The sequence below is a fragment of the Hippopotamus amphibius genome, chromosome 8, assembly GCF_030028045.1.
Source record: "Hippopotamus amphibius kiboko isolate mHipAmp2 chromosome 8, mHipAmp2.hap2, whole genome shotgun sequence".
NCBI lineage: Eukaryota > Metazoa > Chordata > Mammalia > Artiodactyla > Hippopotamidae > Hippopotamus > Hippopotamus amphibius.
In genome coordinates, this window is record NC_080193.1 from 103,077,377 (window position 1) to 103,102,323 (window position 24,947).

Genomic DNA, 24,947 nt, shown 5'->3' on the forward strand with positions numbered 1-24,947 from the left:
CTCTCTGTCAGCAAACTTCAGGGAAGCCATGCTCATTAGAGCGGAAGCTCACCGCACCTGAGCAATGTCCTCAGGGGGAAACATGAAGGACCAATGTGGGGGATTGTGGTAGGCTGAATAATGTCCCCCAAAGATGTCCATGTCTCAATACATGGAATCTGTGGAGCTGTAACAAATTTTTCCATCAAGGAAAACACAGTGGTGTCTATCAAAAAACCTTTGGCCGTGATGATTGGGAAACTTGGAGGAAGTTCATTGCTAATGTCTGTCTCCATATTTGGCTCAAAATCATAATTTTTCTCACCTTACTTCATATATCACATGTTGGGGGAGCGATATTCTTGATAGAGTTTCTGAGGTGTCAAAAGGCAAGATCCCAAGTGGGGTTTTTATTGTTTTGGGGGTGCAAAATATTCAGTAATTAATACCTGCCTCTCTCCACTCCTCCCAAGCAGAACAAAACACATATAGGCTTCTAGGCCTCATTCCCAGAGATTTAGATTCATTAGGTCTGAGATGGTACCTGGAACGTTGTCTTTTAGAAAAAGCTATGCCAAGTTGTGATATAGCTGGCATTTGGGATCTCTGGCCTACATGTACCGTTTGTAATTTATTATGAAACAAAGCTTGTATTGAAATAGATGATTTGATCTTGATCAAATGGCTAGGTTTGTGAGAGGACAAAAGAAAAAGAAAAAAATGAATAAAACATGGTATGTGCCTTTCAGTGACTCATAATGTAGTCAAAAGACAGAGATAGGCATAAGAGTTGAAGAATCTAGGGAAGTATTGCAGGGAAGGGGTACGTGCAGATCCTTCATAGGATGGATAGGATTTCTACTGGTGGAGGTGGGGACAAGGGAAAGGCTATACATGTGAGTGAGCTCTGAGAGATTTTTATTTGGAAACTATCAAATGTAAAATTGTTGAAAAATTAGTGTAATATCAACTGTAATCTACATCAATTTTGATTACTGTTAAAATTTTGCCTCATTTGCATTCTTTCTTTATACATCCTTCTTTTTTCTTGCTGAATCTTTTGAAAGTAAGCTGCTAACATCATGTCAATTCACCAAATAGTTAAGCATCCATCCTTCAAAAAAGAACATTTGCCTGCATAGCACAGTATCATTAAAATAGTTGGAAAACAATAATTTCAGTCCGTTCTCAAATTTTCCCAGTTGTCACTCAAGATCTAGTCAAGGTTTACACATTTCATTTTATCTCAATTTTAAATGGCCTCATTTTTTCTCCCCATGATATTTTTAATTGAAAAATTTACTCAGATAAATGTAGATTCATGCAAACTACATTTGTACAGAACAATCCTTTGTACACTTTGCCAGTGCCTCCAAATACCATTTTACAAAATTCACAGTATAATATCACAACCAGCATATTGACAATGATATGATCTGCCAATCTTGTTCAGATTTCCCTAGTTTTATTTGTACACACTTGTGTATGTACGTCTGTGTGTGTACATTAGGTTCTGTTGTCAATTGTGTGGGTTCACGTACATACCACCGCAGCCCAGATACTGAACAAGTCCAGGAACTATAAGAATCTCTCATGTTGCCCTTTTATAAACACACAACCTCCTTCCCACATCCCCTCCTTGCACCCCTCGCTCTAAGCCCTGGCAATCACTTATGTCTTCTATTTCTAAAATTTTGTAGTTTCAGTAATACATTGAATCGTACAGTATGTAATCTTTGGGGATTAGCTTTTTTTTCTGCTCAGCTTGTTCCCTGGAGATTCACCCACATTGTATGGCCATATAGTTCATTCCTTTTTATTGCAGTCATAATCCAAGGTATGTGTTGAAGTTTAACCATTTACCTGTCAAAGGACCTCTGAGCTGATTCCACTTTTTGACTATTATGAACAAAGCTGCTATGAATAGTTGTATGTGGGTTTTTGAGTGAATGTGAGTTTTCCTTTCTCTGGGATGAACACCCTGGAGTGCAATTGCTGGGTTGTATGGTAGTTACATGTTTTGTTTTTAAACAAATTGCCAGACTCTCTTCTAGAGTGGCTGTACCATTCTACATTCCCCCATGACTGTGTGTGCGTGTGTGTGTGTGTGTGTGTGTGTGTATGAAGAATCCAAACCAGTTTTTTTAAAAATGTCCCACCTACAATTTTATTTGTCTGATTTTTTTCCCCCTAAAGGTATCATTCAATTTGTTACTCTGTCTCCTGAATTTCCTGTAGACTGGAGCTTAGGGCTAGAGGTTTGATTAGATTTAGGTTAGATTTCTGTTGTTGCATCACATGAACCCTAAGGAAGTCAGAGTGTGCTGGTGGACAGCAAGTCTCTTTTAACAGTGATAAAACACAACACAGCACAGACCCAAAATGACAGCAAACATGTATCAAGGGTGTTGGGCTATTGTGCCATGAACCCTGAAGGGTGAAAGGTGAGGATCAGATTCCTGCCCCCAAAGAATTCTTTTGAAATTAACAACTAATTCTAATAGTGTGAGCCCACTAATAGGGATATGCCAAGTAGCAGTTGCAGACAGCAATTAATTCTGCTTTAGGGGTATGTGTATGGGGTTATAAACCTTAAGGCTGAACACTGAGGTGGGCTTTGAGTAAAAGAAAAGTAGATTCCATATAGAATAGGCATAAGTTATGACCCTGAGGTGGTAGCGGGCATTTTGGAGTCCCTGGGTTTCCATATTATGGAATTAAAATTTAGTGGCCAGTGAACAAACTCTGAAAGTTTCTGATTTTGTGTTTTAAAAGGTAAGCTATATTAACACTGGGGCAGCGGAAAGGGTGGGAGACAGCAGGCCAGGAGACCCATAAGTAAACCACTGCAGTCACCTGTGCATGGGATGTCCTGCATGAGGTGTCATAAAGAGGAAGAGCAGGGTTCAAACATTTAGGGTTAGAATTCAACACTGTGTCTGAACAAGCTTTTGTGGATATGACATCGCTACCTTAAATATGTTTGGAACATACTTTAGGTCTGAGAGGGAAGATGAATATTAACGTGCTGTGTTTTATGAGTCTGTGGGACAGTGGACTACAGATGTCCAAGTAGACTGTTGGAAATACAGCATCTGGAGCTCAGAGCATATTGTGCGCAGGAGTAGGGAGAAGCGGCCTTATGATGGGTTAAGCGGCGGGCAAGAAACGAACTAAGTTCTACACCGTGCTGAGGAGTCTTGCTTGCCCACAAGCATCCTCCGACTTCCTTCAAAGGGAGACTGAAACGGCCTGGGCAAGAGCTTGCAGCTGACCCCGCAGGCTCGCTAAACTAGCACACTCCCAAAGCCAGCCCGGGGCTGGAGCCTGGCCTGAACGCGCGGGTCGCGCGGGGTGGGGACCAGGAAAGCGCTGGAAAGGCGGGAGAGGGCTGCGCCTGCGCAGTAGCAGGCCGTCGGTTGGTGCACAGACCTGCCCAGCCGAGGATGGAGGGATGGAGCCGCCCCAAGACATGGCTAACGTTTCCAACACAGCAGTTAACCAAAACGGGCGGGTCCATTCCCCTTACACAGCCCCGCTACTTCAGAGGATTCCCCATACCAACTTGGAAGACATGCGTGCTAGAGGGTCGGGATTCTCTTCTGCAGCCGGTAACATCGAGGAGCAGGGCAAGACCTCGAATCCGCCCAAAGACGGGGCCAAGGAGGGTCCTGGGCACCGGCTGCTGAATGTGAGTGGAGGGCCTGGCGGGCGGAGTGTGTTCCCTACCCGACCACCTAGAAGGTCGGAAAGGACCAAGGCGTCACTGCATGCCGACGGGAGGGAGGGAAACCTCCCCATGTTTGCAGGGTGGTAACACCTGAGGCAGAGTTTACTTGTGGGACCCTGACGGTTATTTAATTCGTCAGAACCCCGTTTTATTAATTGTTAAGTGAAGACAGTAATTACTACCTACCTTAGAGGGTTGTCTGAAGAACCAAAAGAAGTAATGATATAAAGTACTTAATACAGTGCAACGTGAAGAGTTAATACATGTTAGCTGCTGTCATCTTCATCGTTAGCAGCATTGGGAATTCATTTGTATGGTTAAAGGGTTAAACTCCAGACATTTGTTACCTCTGTTTTCAATTCCTGAGGTTCTTACAGGTGAACCTGTTGGAGCGAACTATATCATGTCTGCAAAGTGAGTTATTGGTGTCCTGTTCTTAAGTAGGTAAATTTGTATTTGAAGTGTGTGAAACTCAAGTGTAATTACCACTTAGTGGTACTGCCAGAGCACAGAGGACAGAAAAAGGGAATCAAATTGAAACTCACTTTTTCAAAGTCTGTTAGAGTATTATTAGGAAATTTTACATTCATTGTTGGTCTTAAGTTATTAAAAAAAATAATACAGTATTTACCAGGAAACAAATGGTACACAAAAAGATGATGTCCTTTTCTGTTAATTTAAGGAGTTGAATTACTTGATGTCTAAAGAACCATCTTAATTCTAAAAACTTAGAACATTGACTCATTTTATGATACATTGAGAGCATATTAAGATTTAGTTTTAGGATAATACAATAAAAAATTGCAAAGTTTGTATGAAGAGAGATATGCTTGGAAATCTAGGACATAGGAGGTGTTTGTTGTATGTCCTCTTAAGGAATTTGGACTTTTATTCTGTAGAATGGTGGTTTCTAACTTTTTTGAACATGAGGCTACCTTTTTGCTGTTTAAAAATAAAAAGAAATCTCCCCACAATAAAAGTAGCTGTCTTTACTATCTACTGACTGGGAAAATCTATAATGACAAAAAAGCTACCATGTGGCAGTGTTGTTAATGGAATTTGCTTATAGATTAAAACAGCATCTATATACATTCAAAAAAGAGTAATGCACATATATGCAAGGTATATTGTTTACCCAAGTTTAGTTTCCCAAATTATTTGACCATAGAGTATTTTAACATTTTGGTAGAACAACAAAAGAATTTAGGAAATGAAATGTGCACTTGGATTTAGTTATAATGATCTCATAAATGAATTCTTTTCAGATCCAGATCCAGAGGAATGCATTTGTGTGGCATAGATGTTTATAACACAGTAAACTTAGAGAAATATAACTATATGTTATTTAAATTACTATAACTACTATAAGATACATGATGTAGATCATTGAATATGGAATGGATGACCCTCTTCAATTTAGTAAATACTGTCTATGCATCAGTGCATCACAGATGGAACTTCATATATTTGGCAACAGGTCCTCTTTTCTATGACTTCTTGGCATTTGTGTGTGGGTGTTTGTGGCACATGATTTATCGAAAGCGCATTATTATAAAGTAGTAAGAACAGCTATATAAATATGTCTAGTATTTTCTGTACAGGATGTCATTTAGTAATTTCTGTTCAAATTTTTTAAAACTCGGAAGCAAATACATCTTTCAGAGATGTCTCTTGTCTCTCAATACATTTTGGAAAACAGTAATTTGCAGATAGTGCTTAGAACATTTGATTTCAAGGATATTCAAAGTTGAGAACCACTGCTACAGGTGATAGGAAAAGCTGGTGGATTTTGAGCAGGGGGTTGACATGGATCAGGTGTGCTTTGCTGAAAAAATTGTTTTGGCTATCAGGATTTAAGGTGAGATTAGAGACATAGTGGGAGTGAGGCCAATAAAGTAAGAACTCTGAGAGAATGGAAAAGTATGGGCTCTAGAGTACAGGTGGAGGTATCCTCCGGGGATAGGAAGAAGGACATCTCTTCATCCAGAGCAGTGTTTATCTTTGGATCACCAGTACCCAAACATTCTGGAGGTGCTTGTTATAGTGTAGATTCCTGGGCCTCCACCTTAGACCTACTGAATCCAGAGGGGTGGGGCCCTGGGAATATGCTCAGATTCTAAACTATCCCAAGTGATGCTTAGATTCATGCTTGAGAATTACTGCAGACGGAAAAAAGCTAGGCATTGATGTGGGGATTATAGATTGAGGGTGTGGTCTGCAGAAGGAAGCAAGTGGAGCCAGAAGAGTTTGATGAACTGGGTGAAAGAAAAAGGAGGTCTCGATGAGTTTTTTTTTTTTATAGATTTATCAAATGTCAATTAGTGAGAGAACCAGAAAGATTAACTAGAGGTAGTGCTCAGATCGAGGGATACTGTAGTTGATGACGTTAGTAAAAATGTGGATAATCTATCCCTCACCTTGACGTCAGTTCTTTGAATGGCCTTAATTCCTTTCAGCAGCTCACTGCAATTCTACATCTTGGACCTTGCCTTCACTCTGAGGATTTCACCTCCCAAATCCTGAAATCCGGTATGCTACTTCCCAACCTCTCATTGCTTTACTTTGAAATATGTGTCAAGCTTTGTGCTAGACACTTAGGATACAACGATGAACAAGATAGGCAAAGCACCTTCCCTTGGAAGCTAACATTTGAATTGGAGAGACAGTTACACATTACGCTGTTGTTCTAAGGAAATAAAAGGGCACTATGATAGAGAATAATTGTGGAGGGACAGATAGGACTTTGGATAGGGGATCAGAGAAAGCCTTTCCGAGGAGGTGGCTTTTAAGTGAAAACCTGAAAATGAGAAAAGGCTAGCCAAGAAGATGTGGCATATATACACAATGGAATATTACTCAGCTGTAAAAAGAATGAAATGGAGCTATATGTAATGAGGTGGATAGACCTAGAGTCTGTCATACAGAGTGAAGTAAGCCAGAAAGAGAAAAACATCACTGTATGCTAACTCATATATATGGAATCTTAAAAAAAAAAAAAAAAAGGTACTGATGAACCCCGTGACAAGACAGGAATAAGGATGCAGATGGAGAGAATGGACTGGAAGACATGGGGTTGGGGGGGCGGGGGGCGAAGGGAAAGCTGGGACAAAGTGAGAGAGTAGCACAGACATATATATAATACCAACTGTAAAATAGATAGCCAGTGGGAAGTTGCTGTATAACAAAGGGAGATCAACTTGATGATGGATGATGCCTTAGAAGACCAGGACAGGGAGGGCGGCGGAGCCGGTGGTGGGGGGATTCACAGGAGGGAGGGGATATGGGGATATGTGTATAAATACAGCTGATTCACTTTGGTGTACCTCATAAGCTGGTACAAGAGTGTAAAGCAATTATATTCCAATAAAGAGCTTAAAAAAAATTGAGTGGGAGGGATAGAGGTGGAGAGCTTAAGAAGCAATAAACAAGTGTGAAGTTTCTCTAGCCTGGACTCTTCGTGGAACCTAGTGAATTAGAGGGAGAGAAGCATGAAATGAGGCCACAACATATTTTTTTGTATGTTTAAAGTTCCTTTAAAAAAAATTTTTTTTTGGTGAATTGCCCATTTGAGTCATTTTCCTCTCATTTTCCCCTCTCAATTTTTCAAAAGTTCTTCATTTATTAGGGGTATTAGATCTGCATCTGTGATATGTGTTGCAACTATTTTCTCACAATTCACAGTTGTCTTTTGACTTTTTTGGTATTTTGCTATGATGAGGTCAAGTTTATAATCTTTTATTACATCTGAATTTTGTGTCTTAGATAAAAATGATTTACATATGCCCAGGTCATGAAGGAATTTACCTATTTTACCTTCTAGTACTTGCATATCATTTTTACATTTAGACCCCTGATTTATTTGGACTGGATTTTTTTCTTTTCCCAAATAGATGTCTCAGCACCATTTACTTAAAAAAAATCCATGTTTGCCCTAGTGTTTTGAGATGCCACCTTTATACATAAGTTTTATACAGAAGTTACCACATGTATTTGGTTTTTTTTCCTGGACTTACTGTTCTTTTCCATGGCTATTTATCAATTCATGTACCAACACCATACTATTTTTTTAAGCAAAGATATTTCTTTTATTGCAAGAATCTTTAACATGCTAAATGGCCTGTAACTATTCAAGAAGGGAATATGGAATACAGCATTTCCCAAAGTCATTTTTTGTAGGCATTTCCCAAGTATTTCATGAATATACATTGAGAAGAGTACTGAAGACCATACTATTTTATTTTAAAGACTTACAGTATGTTTTCTTTTTTTTTATAAATTTACTTATTTATTTATTTATTTTATTGGCTGTGTTGGGTCTTTGTTGCTGCACATGGGCTTTCTCTAGTTGCAGCGAGCAGGGGCTACTCTTCATTGTGGTGCACAGGCTTCTCATTGCGGTGGCCTCTCTTGTTGCAGAGCATGGGCTCTAGGTGAGTGGGCTTCAGTAGCTGCGGCACATGGGCTCAATAGTTGTGGCTAACGGGCTCTAGAGCACAGGCTCATTAGTTGTGGTGCACGGGCTTAGTTGCTCCGCGGCATGTGGTATCTTCCTGGGGCAGGGCTCGAACCCATGTCCCCTGCATTGGCAGGTGGATTCTTACCCACTGCGCCACCTAGGAAGTCCCTACAGTATGTTTTAATGTCTGGTAGGGCTGGTCCCCCCACCCCCTTGTAGTTTTCTTTTCCAATGATTTCCTGACTATTCTCACTTTTAATAAAAACACTTTATTATTACATTTCTTTTAAATTTACTCCTATTTTATTTTTTTGATGCTATTTCTTATGCAGTTGTTTTCTTAATTTCATTTCCAGATTATTCATTGCTCTTATGTAGAAATGCAATTGATTTTTATATTTTGTTCTTGTATCCTGAGACCTTGCTGAACTTATTAGTTCTAGTAGTTTTTCTTCTTTTTTTTTTTTTTTAGTGGATTTCTTAGGAATTTGTATATATAGAGAATTGTATCACCTGCAGATAGACAGTTTTACTTCTTTCTTACAAATATGGATACTTTTAATTTCTTTTTCTTGTCTGATTGAACTGATAGAAACTTTAGTACAATGTTGATTAAAAACAGTGAGAGTGAACATTCTTACCTTACCAATCTTACGGGGAAAACATTTAGTCTTTCACCATTGAATGTGATGCTGAAGAATTTCCCATCTATTCCTAGTCTGTGTAGAGTTTTTATTAAGAGCATATCTTGGATTTTGTCAAATACATTTTCTGCATCTAGTGAAATGATCATGTGATTTTTGTCCTTTACTGGACACATTTATTAATATGGCTTATTACATTAATTTTATTATGTTGATTTTCAGGTGGAAAAACCCCACTTTATCATGGTGTATGGTCCTTTTTAATATGTTGTTAGGTTTAGTTTACTAAAATTTTGTGGAGGACTTTTGAATCTGTATTCGTAAGGGATAATGATTTGTTGTTTTCTCATCTTGTGATGTCCATCTGGCTTTGGTATTAATGTAATACTGACCTCATAGAATAACTTGGAAAATGTTCTTTCTTCTTGTTTTTTTTCCTGAGTTTGTGAAGGATTGTTATTATTTCTTAAGTATTTGATAGAATTCACCAGTGAAACAGTCTGGGCTTAAGTTTTTTTGTTTTTGTTTTGTTTGGTAGGAAGAGCTTTAATTACTAATTAAATTTCTTTAGTTGTTATAGGTCTTTCTTCTTGATTCAGTTTTGGTAATATGTGTTTTTATAGGAATTTTTCCATTGCCTCTAAATTGTCTAATTTGTTAGCATAAAACTGTTTATAGTTGTGAGTAGTTATATGCTGATAAACTTTGCAGATGCAATGAAGTTTAGGATTTTGTGATGGGGAGATTATCCTGGATTATCTGATGGGCCCATGTGTAATCACAAATGTCCTTATAAGAGAGAGGTAGAGGGAGATTTAAACACACTCAGAAGAGAAGGCAATGTGATCACAAAGTTAAAGATTGGAGTGATGTGATCACAAGTCAAGGAATGCTGGCCAGTCACCAAAAACTGGAAGAGGCAAGGATGGATTTTTCCTTAGAGCCTCTAGAAAAATTACTGCCCTGCTGACTCCTGATTTTGGCCCAGGGGGACTGGTATTAGACTTCTGGCCTTTACAACTGTCAAAGAATAAATTTTTGTTGTTTAAGCCACCAAGTTTGTGGTGATTTGTTATAGCAGCTACAGGAACTAATACAATGTTATTTCTTTATAATCCTTTTAATTTTTGTAAGGTCAGTGGTGATGTACACCTTTCATTTTTTATTTTGGTAATTTGTAACCTCTGTTTTTCTCTCTTCATCAGTCTAGCTAAAGGTTTGGAAATTTTGGTGATCTTTTCAAGAAGCTACCTTTAGTTTCATTGATTTTCTATTTAATTAATTAATTAATTAATTATTGTCTGCATTGGGTCTTCATTGCTGCACATGGGCTTTCTCTAGTTGCATTGAGCAGGGGCTACTCTTAATTGGTGTGCCGGCTCATTGCGGAGCATGGCTTAATAGTTGTGGCTCACGGGTTCTAGAGCGCAGGCTCAATAGTTGTGGCACACGGGCTTAGTAGCTCCGCGGCATGTGGGATCTTCCCAGAGCAGCGATCAAACCAGTGTCCCCTGCAAATTGGCAGGCAGATTCTTAACCACTGTGCCATCTAGGAAGCCCCTATTTTTTTTTTTTGGCACACAGGCTTAGTTGCTCCACGGCATGTGGGATCTTCCTGGAGCTGGGATCGAACCCGTGACCTCTGCATTGGCAGGCAGATTCTTAACCACTGCGCCACCTAGGAAGCCCATCCCCCCCCCTTTTTTTTTTTTTTTAAATCTTAATGATTTCTGTTCTAATTTTTATTTTCTTCCTTCTGTTTGCTTTGGGTTGAGCTTGCTTTTTTTCTAAGTATAGATGTTTAATGCTATCAGTTTTCTGCTAAGCACTGCTTTAGCTGCACTCCCTGAATTTTATGTTGTTTTCATTTTTATTCTGTTCATAATGCTTTCTGATTTCTGTTGTTTTTCTTCTTTGACCCATGCCTTATTTACAAATGTGTTTTTAATTTCCAAGATTTGTGTATTTCCCAAATTTCTTTGTGTTATTTATAATTTATTCTGTTGAAGTAGGAGAACATTCTTTGTATGATTTCAATTCTGCAAAATTTATTGAAACTAGTTTTATGGTCTAGCATATGATACATCTTGCAGAATGTCCTATGTGCATTTTAAAATATGTATTTTGGGGGGTTTTGTTCAATATTTTGTCTGTGAGATTCATTCATGTTTTGTGTAGGTGTAGTTATTAATTTTCCTTGCTCTATAATATTCTATTATATGAACATATCATATTATATTTATCCATTCTGTTGTTAATGGATATTTGGGTTGTTTCTATTTTTTGGCTATGGTGAATAATACAGCTATAAACATTCTTGTATATGTCTTTTGATATACATATGCCTACGTTCTGTCCGGGATATATCTAGGAATGGAACTTCTGGGTCATTGTTATGTACATGTTCAACTTCAGTACAAAATATCAAAGAGCTTTTCAAAGAGAATGTAACAATTTATATTCCCACTGGCAGTGTATTAGAGTTCTAGATACTCCAAACCCTTCCACTTGATAGTGTCAGTTTCTTTATGGTTAGCCATCTCAGGGATGTGTGGTGGTATCTCTTTGTGGTATTAACTTTCATTTCCCTGCTGACTAATAAGGGTGAGTTCCCTTCCAAATGATTATTAATGATAACTCTTTTGTGAAGTGCCTGTTCAAATATGGTCCCCATTTTTCTGTTGAGTTGTCTGCCTTTTTCATATTTAGTTTCTATAAATTTGTGTATACATTCTAGTTTTAGTCCCTTTGTCAGTATACTAAATGTGTTGCAAAAGACTTCCAGTCAGTGGCTTATGTTTTCACTTTCTTAATGGCATCTTTTGATAAGTAGGTTATTAAATTTAGTGTAGTTTAATGTATCAAACTTTTTCTCTGTGGTTATTGCTCTTTGTGTTCTGTTTTAGAAATCTTCTACCCCAATGTCATGGAAATATTCTCCTATATTATCTTCTAATTGTTTATCCTTTCACATTGAGATTTACAATTCACCTATAACTGATTTTGTTTGTGTGTAGTGTGAGGTACAAGTCAGGTTTTCTTTTCTTTTCCCTTTTTTTCTTCTTTTCTTCTTCTTCTTTGTACCCCACCCCCTTCTCTCCCTCCCTCTCTTTCTTTCTTTTGCGTGGCAATTTCTATTTAATCCAGTTGAGAGTGTTTTTTCCCCACTATTCTTTAGTTCCATGTTTGTCACAAGTGAAGTGTCCATAAATGTGTGGGTCTGTTTCCAGACTCTCTGATCAGTTTCTTTGGCGCATTTATCCTTGTGCTAATGCCATTAGAGATTAAGAAATAATGTCTTTATTTCTTTAATTTTTAAGTATGTCATCCTGTTTTTCTTCTGCAAGATTGTCTTGGAAAAGCTCATCAGTTTCCATAGGAAGACTTGTTTGGACTTTGATTTTGATTGCATGAAACTATAGCTCAATTTGAGGAAATGAATTATATATTTATGTAAAATACTTATATATAATATAAACTTATATAATATTATATATAATATAAATATGAAATAATATTTTAATATTTATATAAGCATGTATACTTATTTACATATAAGTATGTATACTTAAGTATAATATATATACTTATGTGTAGTATATAAATATGACATAATATAAACTGCACCATGCTTTTTTATGCTTTTATAATTATTTATTTTGTCTAGGCTCCTCTCCCCCCAGTTCCTAATTTTTTACTTCTTCAGACCCACTCGAAATATCATCACCTCCTCCCCTAACACTTTTTCTCCTTACTCCCCTTATTTGCCCTGAGTTTAAGAGATAGTTTGTGGGTATCCTGAGTGGGGCTTGGTACTGGAATATTAACCCTTGCTCCTCTTTTGCTCCACAGTTGTGACCGTTAGTATTTTCAGAAAAGTGGACAACCAAATAGGCAACCAAGTATCAGCTTTACCCAAGGCTTTCTGGTGATGAGTCAGAACTGAAAACTGTTATGGAATACTTACCTCCCTCTCATTTTGAAGGCAGTGGGGCTGTCAAATGGAGAAAGTGAACCTCCCTCATTCTGAGCCAAGGATGGGCATACAGATAGGAGCTGGCAGCTTAAAGCTCCAGAAAGACAGATTTAGGAAAGCAAGACATAGGCAGCCAGATGTGACTTTTTAGCAGTATTCTCCAGATTTCTTTGATTGCACAATCTTATCAACAAAAAACATATGAACATCTATCACCAATGTTTTGTATATTTATTTATACATTACATAAATGTACTGCAGTTTACTTAATAAATATATAATATACAAAAATTAAAAATGATAAATAAGCAATATTTCTAAAAATGATTTTAATTCCATTTTGTTTATTAGTGGTACAAAACTCAATAAGCATCACTATTTTTGAAAAACATGATTTAATAGTTTGTGATGTAGTGATTTGAAGGCCTGGTTCTAAGGCAAATTTATTTCAATATTTAGTTTTTGATGCTGTTATATTTGAAAAAGGTACCTTTAAAGATTTGAAATTCCAAATGGAAGAGATGCATCTTGGTTGAGCCTAGTAAATCACAGTACTAATTTTTCATTTCTATTATGTTATGCAAAGTTTTTAGCTCACATTTTTTGACTAAAATGTTATTTCTCTGATTAATTAGTTCTGGTAAACTCTTTGGAGGGCACTGCATTCTTTTTATATTTAAATCAAAAAATCTAAAAACAATAAATGCTGGAGAGGGTACGGAGAAAAGGAAACCCTCCTGCACTGTTGCTGGGGATGTAAATTGGTACAGCCACTATGGAAAACAGTATGGAGGTTCCTTAAAAAATTAAAAATAGAACTACCATATGATGCAGCGATCCCACTACTGGGCATATACCCAGAGAAAACCATAATCCAAAAAGAAACATGTACCATATTGCAGCACTATTTACAATAGCCAGGACATGGAAGCAACCTAAATGCCCATCAACAGATGAATGGATAAAAAATTTATGGCACATATGTACAATGGAATATTACCCAGCCGTAAAAAGGAATGAAATTGAGTTATGTGTATTGAGGTGGATGAATCTAGAGTCTCTCATACAGAGCAGAGTAAGCCAGAAAGAGAAAAACAAATACCATTATGCTAACTCATATATATGGAATCTAAAGAAATGGTACTAATGAACCCAGTGACAGGGCGAGAATAAAGATGCAGATGTAGAGAATGAACTTGAGGACATGGGCTAGAGGTGAAGGGGAAGCTGGGACGAAGTGAGAGAGTAACATTGACACATATACACTACCAAATTTAAAACAGATAGCTAGTGGGAAGCTGCTGCATAACACAGGGAGATCAACTCGATGATTGGTGATGATTTAGAGGGGTGTGGGTGGGAAGGAGATGTGGGAGGGAGGGGATATGGGGATATATGTATAAATACAGCTGTTTTACTCTGTTGTTTAGCAAAAACTGGCACAACAGCATAAAGCAATTATACTCCAATAAAGAGCTTAAGAAAAAAAAAGAAAAAAAAAAAAAAAGGAAAAAATGGTCTCAACCCTCTGAAGCTCTTCATTTGTGAGATTTTTAAACAAATAAGAAAAGTGTATCTAAGTTTCTAAAGTGTGATACTGTGAGTTTCTAGGGTACTCATAACACATTTGCACACATATGAAATAACATTAGAAGGAAATATTTCCAATAGTTTTTAAGATATTCTCATCTTAATGGGAGTTTATTTGAAAAAGTTATTTTCACATTCATTAAAACGTCACCACCTTACTCCGAAAGGACAGATTAAGAAGTATATATTTTAAAATATTTGCTAGTTTATGTACAACTGGCAGACATCACAGAAAAGTTTAGCAAATTGCAACATTTATCTTTTTTTGTAAAAGCAAACTGCATGATGCATGTTTATGTTTGCCAGCTTTTTAAAATGCTTTGCCATGAAATTTCTTACCATCAGTTCTCATCTATTTGCAAAGCAGGCTAAATATTCTACCACTCAAGGTAGTGTAATTGGTCAACCCACTTAACTAGCAAACGCAATACCCTGGAAGCATGAGGGGACTAATATGAACCCCTCCGAGTGTGAAACTCACACTTTTCCTCAGAATATTTGTCTACTGCTTATAGTCATTTGTATGTGCTTGCTTTCTTATTTGTTAAAGAAAATGGAAAATTCTAATATTTTCTCCTGCTACTCTGGAAAATAATCCTTGGGCCCTGCTGTGAGTGTCCTTGTTTCGTGGGGACAGAGAACCACAGAGATGAAAAGGAATCATTGCTCCTGAGGTTGGGCAGGGAAAAAGAGGATTTAAAAAAATCTCTTTTAGATGTAAGAAATCTATGCACCTGTAGCTTGTACAATGAATGGCAATGCATGACCAATCGAATAAATTATTCTTTTTCCACATATAAGATCTGTGCAGAGAATGAGTAAAGGTAAAACTGTCTCTTCTGGGCATTTGTTTTTCTTATAGTGGAAACTGTCATTGTTTTTTTTACGTGTCTTCAACACTGGTCTGAACTTCTCAAGGGCAGGAACAGTTCAGGCTGGAATCAGCACAGTGCCGGGCATATAGTCCTGCGAGCACATTAGTGAATGTTAATTGATGTAAGGATAGCGAGGTTGCCATTAGTGCTAGGAGTGCGAGCATCCTAGGAAAAGGTAAGCATGTAGGCTAGTGGGTTTTCAAAGAAACTGTGCAATGGGAGAGAGTGGGCCAGAAAGGCCATTGGGAGGAAGTGCAGAGCAATGTGAGTGAACGTACAGACTTTTAAATAGAAGTGCCACAAGGGACTTCTATTCAAGGTGGGGCCAAAAGCAGCAGATGGAAAGGCATAGTGGAATTAACTGAAATTAAAATTGTCTCCAGGTTCAGGAGAAATTCTAGGTGGTGTCAGAGGCTTTATGAAGACTAGTCTTTAGAAGTTTCGTTCAAGGTTCTAATAGAATTTTGGCAAAGAGTTATTTTGCTCATGCTGTTGCCATTGAAGAGAGCTCTCTGCTCATATGAGGAAGAAAAAGTAAAAAGGTAATAAAATGAGGGGTTGTTAAGTATAAAATACCAGGTTGTTAAGGATAAATTGAGTATTAGTGTTCTAAAGGCTTTTCCCCCAATTGTTTTGTATTAATTAAAATACATATTCAAAGTAGACTTCCATAATAAGATCATTAAAACAGTAGAAAATATGAGGTTCCATATTAAATACACACACACACTGTACACAGATTGATATTTCTGCAACAATAACAATACAGTAATTGTCATTCAGTTAGCTTAACCTATGAATTAATCACATATTAAAAAACCGCCATTAAGCCAGTCAGGTGCAACAATAACAAAATGGTCCAAGATATATAAAACAAATGTTTTCAGTACTCCAAAAGTATTTGTTTTGTACTTTAAAACAAAATTTGCAACATAATAAGGATTTATTACGTACTATAAAAATTAAACAAATGATTCTTGAAAGATGCATAACAGCAAAGATTCCTGGGAAATTATTGCTTATAAATAAGGCCATGTTGATTCAAGTTCAGCAAAGGTTGGGAATAAATATAATTTTTCTTTTCAGCTTAGATTTTTAATGATGGTTTGTTCACTATTCCCCTCAGCTTCCCCTTCCTTTTCCTTCCCATCCCTTTGTCTTTACTTTAAAAGTGTATATTAAGGGGCTTCCTAGGTGGCGCAGTGGTTAAGAATCCGCCTGCCAATGCAGAGTTCATGGGTTTGATCCCAGCTCCAGGAAGATCCCACATGCCGCGGAGCAACTAAGCCCGTGTGCCAAAAAATAATAATAATAATAAAAAAAAAAGATTAAAAAAGTCTAAAAAAAAATGTATATTAAAATGTCTTGTAATTTTAAAATGCTAACCATTATGTGTCATAACCAGTGCCCTTAAGGACAAAGTTAAATATCAACCCATAAATATCAGTTAGTAGGATTACACTGGTTGAAATCACACAACCAAAAACCAAAAGCCACCTGTTTATTACTCCTTTCCACTGTAACTACTATTCCAAAGGATTAAATTCCAGTTCCTCAGTGGAAGGATAACTGAAGGAATATTGGAATAATTGCAAGCAGGATTAGGTTAAGACGATCATTTTTATTTAGCAAGGAGAATTCATTCTTTAATCTACTATGTACTTCTCTCCTCGATTCCCTTTATTGTTTTATATTTAATTGTACACTTAATGATAAACTTAGTGAGGGTAGAGATGAGTTTTCAAGTCATAGGAGTATATGTTATAAAATATATAATACCTGATACTAGGTGCTCATAAAATATTTGTTGAATTGAGGTAATATTTTATCTACTTATATTCTTCTTTGCCTCTAAAGTCTTAATTTATTTACATTGTAGATGCTGAGAAAAACTCTTAAAGGGTCTGAAAGTAAAGAACTAGAAGTAACACCTGAGGCACCAACTTTGGTACCATTTGGGGATGTGGTATGTATGACTAAGCCTCAGTAAACCTGTGCAAATTATTTATTATTTCATATGAAAACTATTTAACTTCAGACTATTTGGTATCAAAGAGCATGTGTAGAAGGTGATCCTCTCTAACAAGCATATTCATGAATTTTTCATTTTTATGAGTCAGAAAAGCATTTTTGTTGAACTCTTCAGGTAATTGTATTTATTGTCAGATTTAGGAACCTTTGAGTGATAATTGGTCCCACAGCTCTCCCTCATCCAAAAAATAATAAACCACAGAAACAAAAACAAACATACTCATCAGTCATACCATGTACACACAAACACACAGGTGAGATGTAATATCTAGGCTGAGAACCAGAGAAATCTGGTTTCCCTTTTGGGTGCTATAGACAGAGTATAGGCCATGAGAACTGTCAAATATTGTGGTATTCTTTCACAGTTATCTTTATTTTCTAAACACTATTAGAAGAATTAGTGGGTATGAAATGAAAGTTTCTCTTGCCTCTCTTCTCTAGCTCCTATTGTGTACTAATACATTTTCTTGATTAAAAAACATATGATGAGTTTAACACCACATTTTTAGGGGAAAAATAATAATTAATGTATACATTTTTGTTTTTACAGAATGACTGTGGTGTACCTTATTCATATAATTATATAACATTTTCTTTCCTATATCATAATCTAAGTTGGAGTATAAGCCTTCACTGTCTGACTCTAAACTTAGAAAAGATTCTTTGGCCATAGACAATTATGCATGTCACTATATTGACATACTAATATCTGTAATCCATACTCTCGAATATGACTTCTGCATCTCTTTAGAACTCACATTTTGAAGAAATTTTTATTTCTCCCACAGTTCCTAACCTTATAGTTCATATTTTCCTTATTTGAATTGCATATTGCTAGACATTATAAAGCTTCTCTTAAGAGTTAGCTGGAAGTTTTGACAGAGGGATGTTTGGTGTGTGACTGATGGCTGCTCCTAGTGTGTGATTCAGCCACATCACCTTCTCTTTGAATGTTCTGTGATTTGGGAAAGTTGGTGCATGTGTAGGCCATGATAACCACATCACAACCCACTATTCCTATTTCTAGTAATCATATCCCATTTTCAGAAAAAAAAATGTGCTTAAAATTGAGCACATAAAGTACTTTTGTGAACAGCTTTCTGGTTGCTTTCCTGTTTAAGTGCATGTTTGAGAGTGTTTCGGGGTTGCAGGTGTTGACAGGGTTATTGCTTTGGGACACAGATGGGTCTCATGGTCTGTGGCAATATTTGTTATCCACATCATTTTTGAGTGTTAAATCTTTTTCTATGCTTGAATAGAAATTTATTCTCTTTTTTGTCTTATATGGATCTCTTATGTAAAAGTATAAAGAGCTGTTGAAATATAAGGAAAATTAGGGTAGTTGCTGATGGCTTCATGTTGAGATCCTTGGCAGGCAGGCAGTGATTTATGACAGAATGTTAATATATAGAATTATGCAGTACAAAATTATAGCTATATTTCCCTGTTTTACCCTCCTTGTGTGCACCCAGTTTTAAGAAATAAACAGTGATTCATGGACTCTCCTATGGCAATACCATTTTAAGTCTCACTTAGATTAGAACCTTTCTTTTAACATAACATTTTGTACTTATGTCTCCCTAAGAAGTAGACCACAATATTTTCTTCTTTAGAATTTCATCATTCAGATACAGTAGCCTCTTAATTAAATACTGAGTGCTAACTTCTTTTTCTGCATTGTTCTGAAACCAAATCTTTAAAATTACTTATGTTATATTTAAAACTACAATTGGCCCATTTATTTTGTTTCACAGATATTTAATATAATATTGCTCTTGTTTTTACTTGGTTTTTAAGACCATACATGGCTGAATTAAGACCAGATGGCTTATATTTGGCTAATATTGCATATTAGTATTCAAGTATTCCTGTATTAATTTTGTGCTTGATTTTATGGTTAAACACAAGATACAACTTTCTTTAACATTTGGAAACACTTTGTACAGGAGAGAATGAATATTTCACAGCCCTTGTCATGTTATAGTCAGTGAATGATTGTTGAATGAATAAAGTGGTTTTAGAATACTGGATAAAAAGGCTTATATGAAGCAAGGCATATTTCTTATTATATGCAAGATTCTATGTTGTATCAGTTCTCACCTAATGTAAAATCAAAATGATTCAAAGAGTGACAGTTGGATTTGTTAATAAATGAACCATTTTTTTTCTTTGTATTCTTATTTATTTTAGGTTTACTTTGAACAAATCTTGTCTATTTTTTCTGTATTTCTGCTTTCTGGTGTTTTCTATATCTAGATATTTCTAATAAGAAACTATTTCTAATGAGAAAAACTAACAAAGTGAAACTTTAAAAAGTATAGTTTGGTGAGAGTAAAATGGAAGAAAAGTTAACTTTTAAAAATTAATTCACTGTGTTTTTATTTTGATTGCTGTAGGTTGGCTGCCTGGCCATTCATGTAAAGAACTGCAAACATTTTACGCCTAAGAGTATCCTTTATTTTGATTTAAGAACCATGCTGTGATCATATATCACTGTTTATACTGTATTTTGCTGCCTTACAAAACACTCCAAGACTCAGTAGCTTCAAATATTGACCATTTTATTACCAATCACTATCTGTGTGTTCACTAGGTGGTTCTTCTGCTTCACACTGTCTCCACTGGGGCTGCAGTTCAAAAGGGCTGGGGTGTCTAAAACAGCTCATTTACATGTCTGGTGCCTTAGTGAGAATGTCTGAAGGACTGGACTGAGATGCTGAAAGGGTTGGACCTTTCTTTCCATGCAGTCCCGGGATCTTATCTTTCATCATTAAACATTTTTTCTGCATTAATTTTGATTTTAAAATATTACATTAAAATATTGATTACTGAAGTTTTTGGTGTTCACTTAAATTTTGTACCCTGGGTAGTGCCTCTCTCACCCTATCCTAGTCTCAGCCCTGGTCATGTCTATTGCATGTTAAAGTAGTCACAGAACCAGGCCAGATTCAAGAACAGAGGAAAATAAACTCCACTTTTTGATATGGAGAGTGACAAAAGATATTTAGTTATCTGTAATCCACCTTGATCATCATATAAGTTAAAGAAAATATACGTATCTCCTTGGATGATAATACTAGTTTATTTCTAAGTAATAACTATGCTTCTCTCTCTTTCTTTTTTACACGCATTTTTTTTTGAGGTACACCAAAGTGAATCAGCTGTATTTATACATATATCCCCATATCCCCTCCTTCCCACGACTCCTGCCCACCCTCCCTGTCCTGGCCCTCTAAGGCATCACCCATCATCGAATTGATCTCCCTTTGTTACACAGCAGCTCTTAAACGTTTAAAGGGTTTTGCTCGGTGCCTTTAAATAAGCTGAATGCTTATTATTAGATTTATCATGGCATAAAACCAGTCTCATTATGAAGACTTGATTTTCTGTTTTGATATAAAGTGAACTGTTGAAAAGAATTCTATATAGAGTTTTGAAGATGATAATTAAATCATAAAAACAAAATTGTTTTAATTCATGGAGTGCTATGAAAGATAAAAGTACAAACCAATATACTATAAGTGAAGTATATAGTGAAGTGAACTACAAAGTAGAATGCTGCTTTGAATTTTGTTGTCCTAAAATTAAGAATAAATTACTCTGAAGTGACACATTTTTTGAATTTTTGAATTTCTAAGTAATTATGCTTAGAAAAAAATTTTCAAGTAAGTATTGCAAATGTTTAGTCACCTTAAAAGTAATATATAGGAAAATTTGCAAAAGAATTATAATGGAAAAGTGAGGATAAAAATATGAGAAGTAATCTAAGGAAGAATCAACCTTCTTTTTCCAGCTTATATTGTGCCTACCACTGATGGGCAGAAATACTATTTTAAAAGACTTTCCTTAATGTTTAATATGCTCTGTAATTTCTTTCTTTCTTTCTTTGATTTTTAGGTTTTGGCCTGAATTGTTTAATGCATTAATTTTACAATGTGTTATTGTTCAGTAACAACAAAATTTGCTTCCTAAATATGTATTTGCAGTTGGTTTACAACGTTACAGTAATTTGTTCATTCGCATCTCTATTAACAATGTGGTGAAATGTACAAAAACTTGTAGCTTGCTACCCCAAAGCAATGAAAAGGCCATTATAATTACATTTGATGAAGTGAAGTATTTTTCTGTGCAGGTAATGTTAAATTTCTCTTCCAGATAAAAGAATGCATTTTTATAGTTTCAAATATTCTACACTAATAATATCTTTTTTTCCCAGAGGATAGGAAAGAAACAAAAGCAGTGTTCTTTCGGTATTTTACAGTATTTTATTTCTATGTTATGGGCTATATTGATGTTTTTACAGCTTACTATATAAAATGCATAATCATGGTGTTCTTCTCTGAGATCTTACTGCAGGTGATTCTGAGTGTTTATCACACATGCATGCATTTTTCTCTGTTTTACTCTTCCCCTCCCATTTGCCCTCTTACACCTGCCTCAGTCAAGTGTGGGCTACTGTAACAAATTACCATAGACTAGGTGGCTTAAACAACAAAGCTTTATTCCTCACCTTTCTGGAAGGTGGGAAGTTCCTTATAAGAGTACTAATCAGATTCATGAGGGCTGCATTCTTATGACCTAGTTACCTCCCAAACACACCACCTGCAAATACCATCACATTGGAGATTTAGACTTTGACAAATGGATTTTGAGGGGACACAAACATTCGGTCCATAGCATACCTTTTCTTTTTTTTCATCTCCTCCTCCTTTCCCTCTCTCCTTTCTTCTTTTTTTTTTCATTTTACTTACTTATCCTTTCTTCTTATATAGACTCTCTCTAATTACTTTTGCATGGATTATCTTATTTTGTCTTAATAACCCTTCAATATATATATACATATACACACACATACATATACACTCTTTTTATCATCTTTATTTTGCAGATGAGGAAACAGGTACTGTAAAGTTTAAAGAACTTTCTTAAGGTCATAGAACTAGTAACTGATGGAGCTGAGAACACAGTCAGTCTGGCTTCAAACTGGCTTTATTAAATTGCCTCTCACCAGAGCTTGCTATGCTAACTTTACTTCTGTTTACAGTTAAGCTTCTTAGAATCTTAAATGCATCTCAGAGTTGTCTTTAAAATGAGCGACATTATTTCATTTAGCTGTAGGATTCCTTGATTAGTCCAGTTGTTTCCTTACAGTTTTATTACATTCGTTGAATTTTAGTGAAATCCTAAAACATTTCCTCTATACCATATATACATATATATGTATATTCAAACTTCATTTTGCTTAAGTGTTGAGTATTGAAGATAGTTCTTTAAACATGGATTTAAAAAAGCATTGTTTTGCTAGAGGCAACCCATATTATTTCTTTTACTTTGCAAATAATTTTCCTAAGCCTCATTGCCAAGGTTTCAAGAATTTTGTGGATATATGTCCATTTAACTAAAACTTGAAATCAATACTGGAAAACAATATAAATTAATGGGGTGATTATTAGCATAATCAAAATATTTATTTTAATAGGAGCTGTTAGTTTGAGTATAATAAGAGGAGAGTTTTAGCAGAACTCTAATGGAAAGTTTGGGAATGACCTAGTAATATTTACATAGAAAATTGTACAAGCAAACAAACATAAAAAAAGCAAGACACATATTAACTCCAGGGAAATGAGAAATGATACAGGGGAAGAAATATAATCATTTTAAGTATATTAGTAACCCCTGAAAAATGGTTACATATACATAACAATATAAACACTAAGTACTGGTCTAACAAAAAAGAATGATATATAATATATTGGAAGACTTAGGGGAAAAGAAATGTGAAAATTGTGGGAGGAGGATCTTGAGAGCTAATATTTTTCTTCCACAAAAAGCAGTCAATAGATAATACATACATGACATCAATGTTCATAGTAGCATTATTTACAGTTCCCAAGATATGGAAGCAATCTAAGTGTCCATCAATAGATGAATGGATAAAGAAGATATATATACATACATATATACATATACATACACACATGGAATACTCAGCCATAAAAAAGAATGAAATTTTAGTATTTGCAGCAACATGGATGGACTTGGGGGCATTATGTTAAGTGAAATAAGTCAGGCAGAGAAAGACAAATATGGTATGATCATTTATGTGTTCAATCAAAAAAATAAAATAAAATGAGGGAATTCCCTGCTGGTCCAGTGATTAGGACTCTGTGCTTTCACTACCGAGGATGTGGGTTCAATACCAGGGAACTAAGATCTCGTAAGCCACAAGCATGGCCAAAAGAAAAAAAAGGGGGGGAAAATTGAACTCATAGATAAAGAGAACAGATTGGTGGTTGCCAGAGGTGGGGAGGTTTGGGGGTGGGTGAAATGGGTGAAGGTGGTTAAAACTTCCAGTTATAAGATATATAAGTCCTTGAGATCTAATGTGCGGCATGGTGACTGTAGTTAATACTGTATTAAATATTTGAAAGTTTAAGAGAGTAGATCTTAAAAGTTCTTATCACAAGAAAACAATTGTAACTGTAGGATGATGGGTAATAACTAAGCTTATTGTGATAATCATTTCGTAATCCATACAAATAGCAAATCATTATGTTGTTCAACTGAAAGTCATACAATGTGACCTGTCAATTACATCTCAATTAAAAACATTTTAAAGGCACCTAGAATATCTGAGTGGGGAGGCATGAGATTTTTTTCAAATTAGCAAAAGAGTATATGAACTTTAAAGGTCTTATAATGTGTTGTGTTGCAAAGCTCAAGGTTGGAAGAGAGTTTCAAGCTGAGACAATGATATACACTTTATCAAAAAGTGAAAGAACAAAGACTGAAAATGTTGTTGGATGTCTTTTGGTATTAAATGTTTGGATTACCTAGATTATTTGGATTGGATGTTGGATACTGGACTACCTTTTTTTTTTTTTTATTTTTTTTTATTTTTATTTTTTTTGGGGGTACACCAGGTTCAATCAACTGTTTTTATACACATATCCCCGTATTCCCTCCCTTCCTTGACGCCCCTCCCTCGAGTCCCCCCCACCCTCCCTGCCCCTGGACTACCTTTGATAATGTAGTTTCAGTAGAGTGTTGAGGCTAAACCTTTGAGCGTAGGCAATGGGTGTTTCCAAAAATGGGTGTTTCAAAAAGTGTATTTTCTGGATGTATTTATTCAGAAATTATGTCTGAAATTCAGACTGAAAATTTAATGCTTCTTTTCATATGTATTTTGTATCAAGGTTCCCAGACGTCAAGATGATGAGAAGAATAATATTTACTTAGAACTAATGGAACATGACAATAGGAAAAAGTATCTTACCTTGTTAGGGAGTGTTCAGGTACATCTTTATGAAGTAATTCAGGTATGTATCAATTCTTTTTCACCTTGATATCACATTGTTCAGTTGGTGTTTGTTGTTAAGATATATCTGTACCTGATGGACTTCTTTTGTTTATTATCTGTTTTATGCGCTTAGTAAACTCACGTGCTTAGTAAAATATTTCCCTCTGGCTCAAGAAACAAAACAAAACAAAACAAAACAGAAGAAGAGTTAGTTTGTAACAGCATAATGGTTTTTGGTTTCATTTTTCATTTGTTTTATTGATTGATTGATTGATTGGCTATATTGGGTCTTTGTTGCTGTGCACAGGCTTTCTCTAGTTGCGGAGAGTGGAGGCAACTCTTCGTTGAGGTGTACAGGCTTCTCAT

At 35.8% G+C, this 24,947-nt stretch overlaps 1 protein-coding gene across 1 annotated transcript in view; it reads left to right on the plus strand.

Annotated features, from left to right (window-relative positions):
* The first annotated feature begins 3,433 nt into the window (after positions 1-3,433).
* Positions 3,434-24,947, plus strand: part of C2CD6 (C2 calcium dependent domain containing 6) — a 125,617-nt gene continuing 104,103 nt past the window's right edge. Inside the window, exons 1-5 of the mRNA XM_057745362.1 lie at positions 3,434-3,670; positions 17,130-17,216; positions 19,678-19,729; positions 21,268-21,413; positions 24,478-24,600. Coding sequence (XP_057601345.1) covers positions 3,434-3,670; positions 17,130-17,216; positions 19,678-19,729; positions 21,268-21,413; positions 24,478-24,600 — 645 coding nt within the window. The remainder of the gene's footprint in view (positions 3,671-17,129; positions 17,217-19,677; positions 19,730-21,267; positions 21,414-24,477; positions 24,601-24,947) is intronic.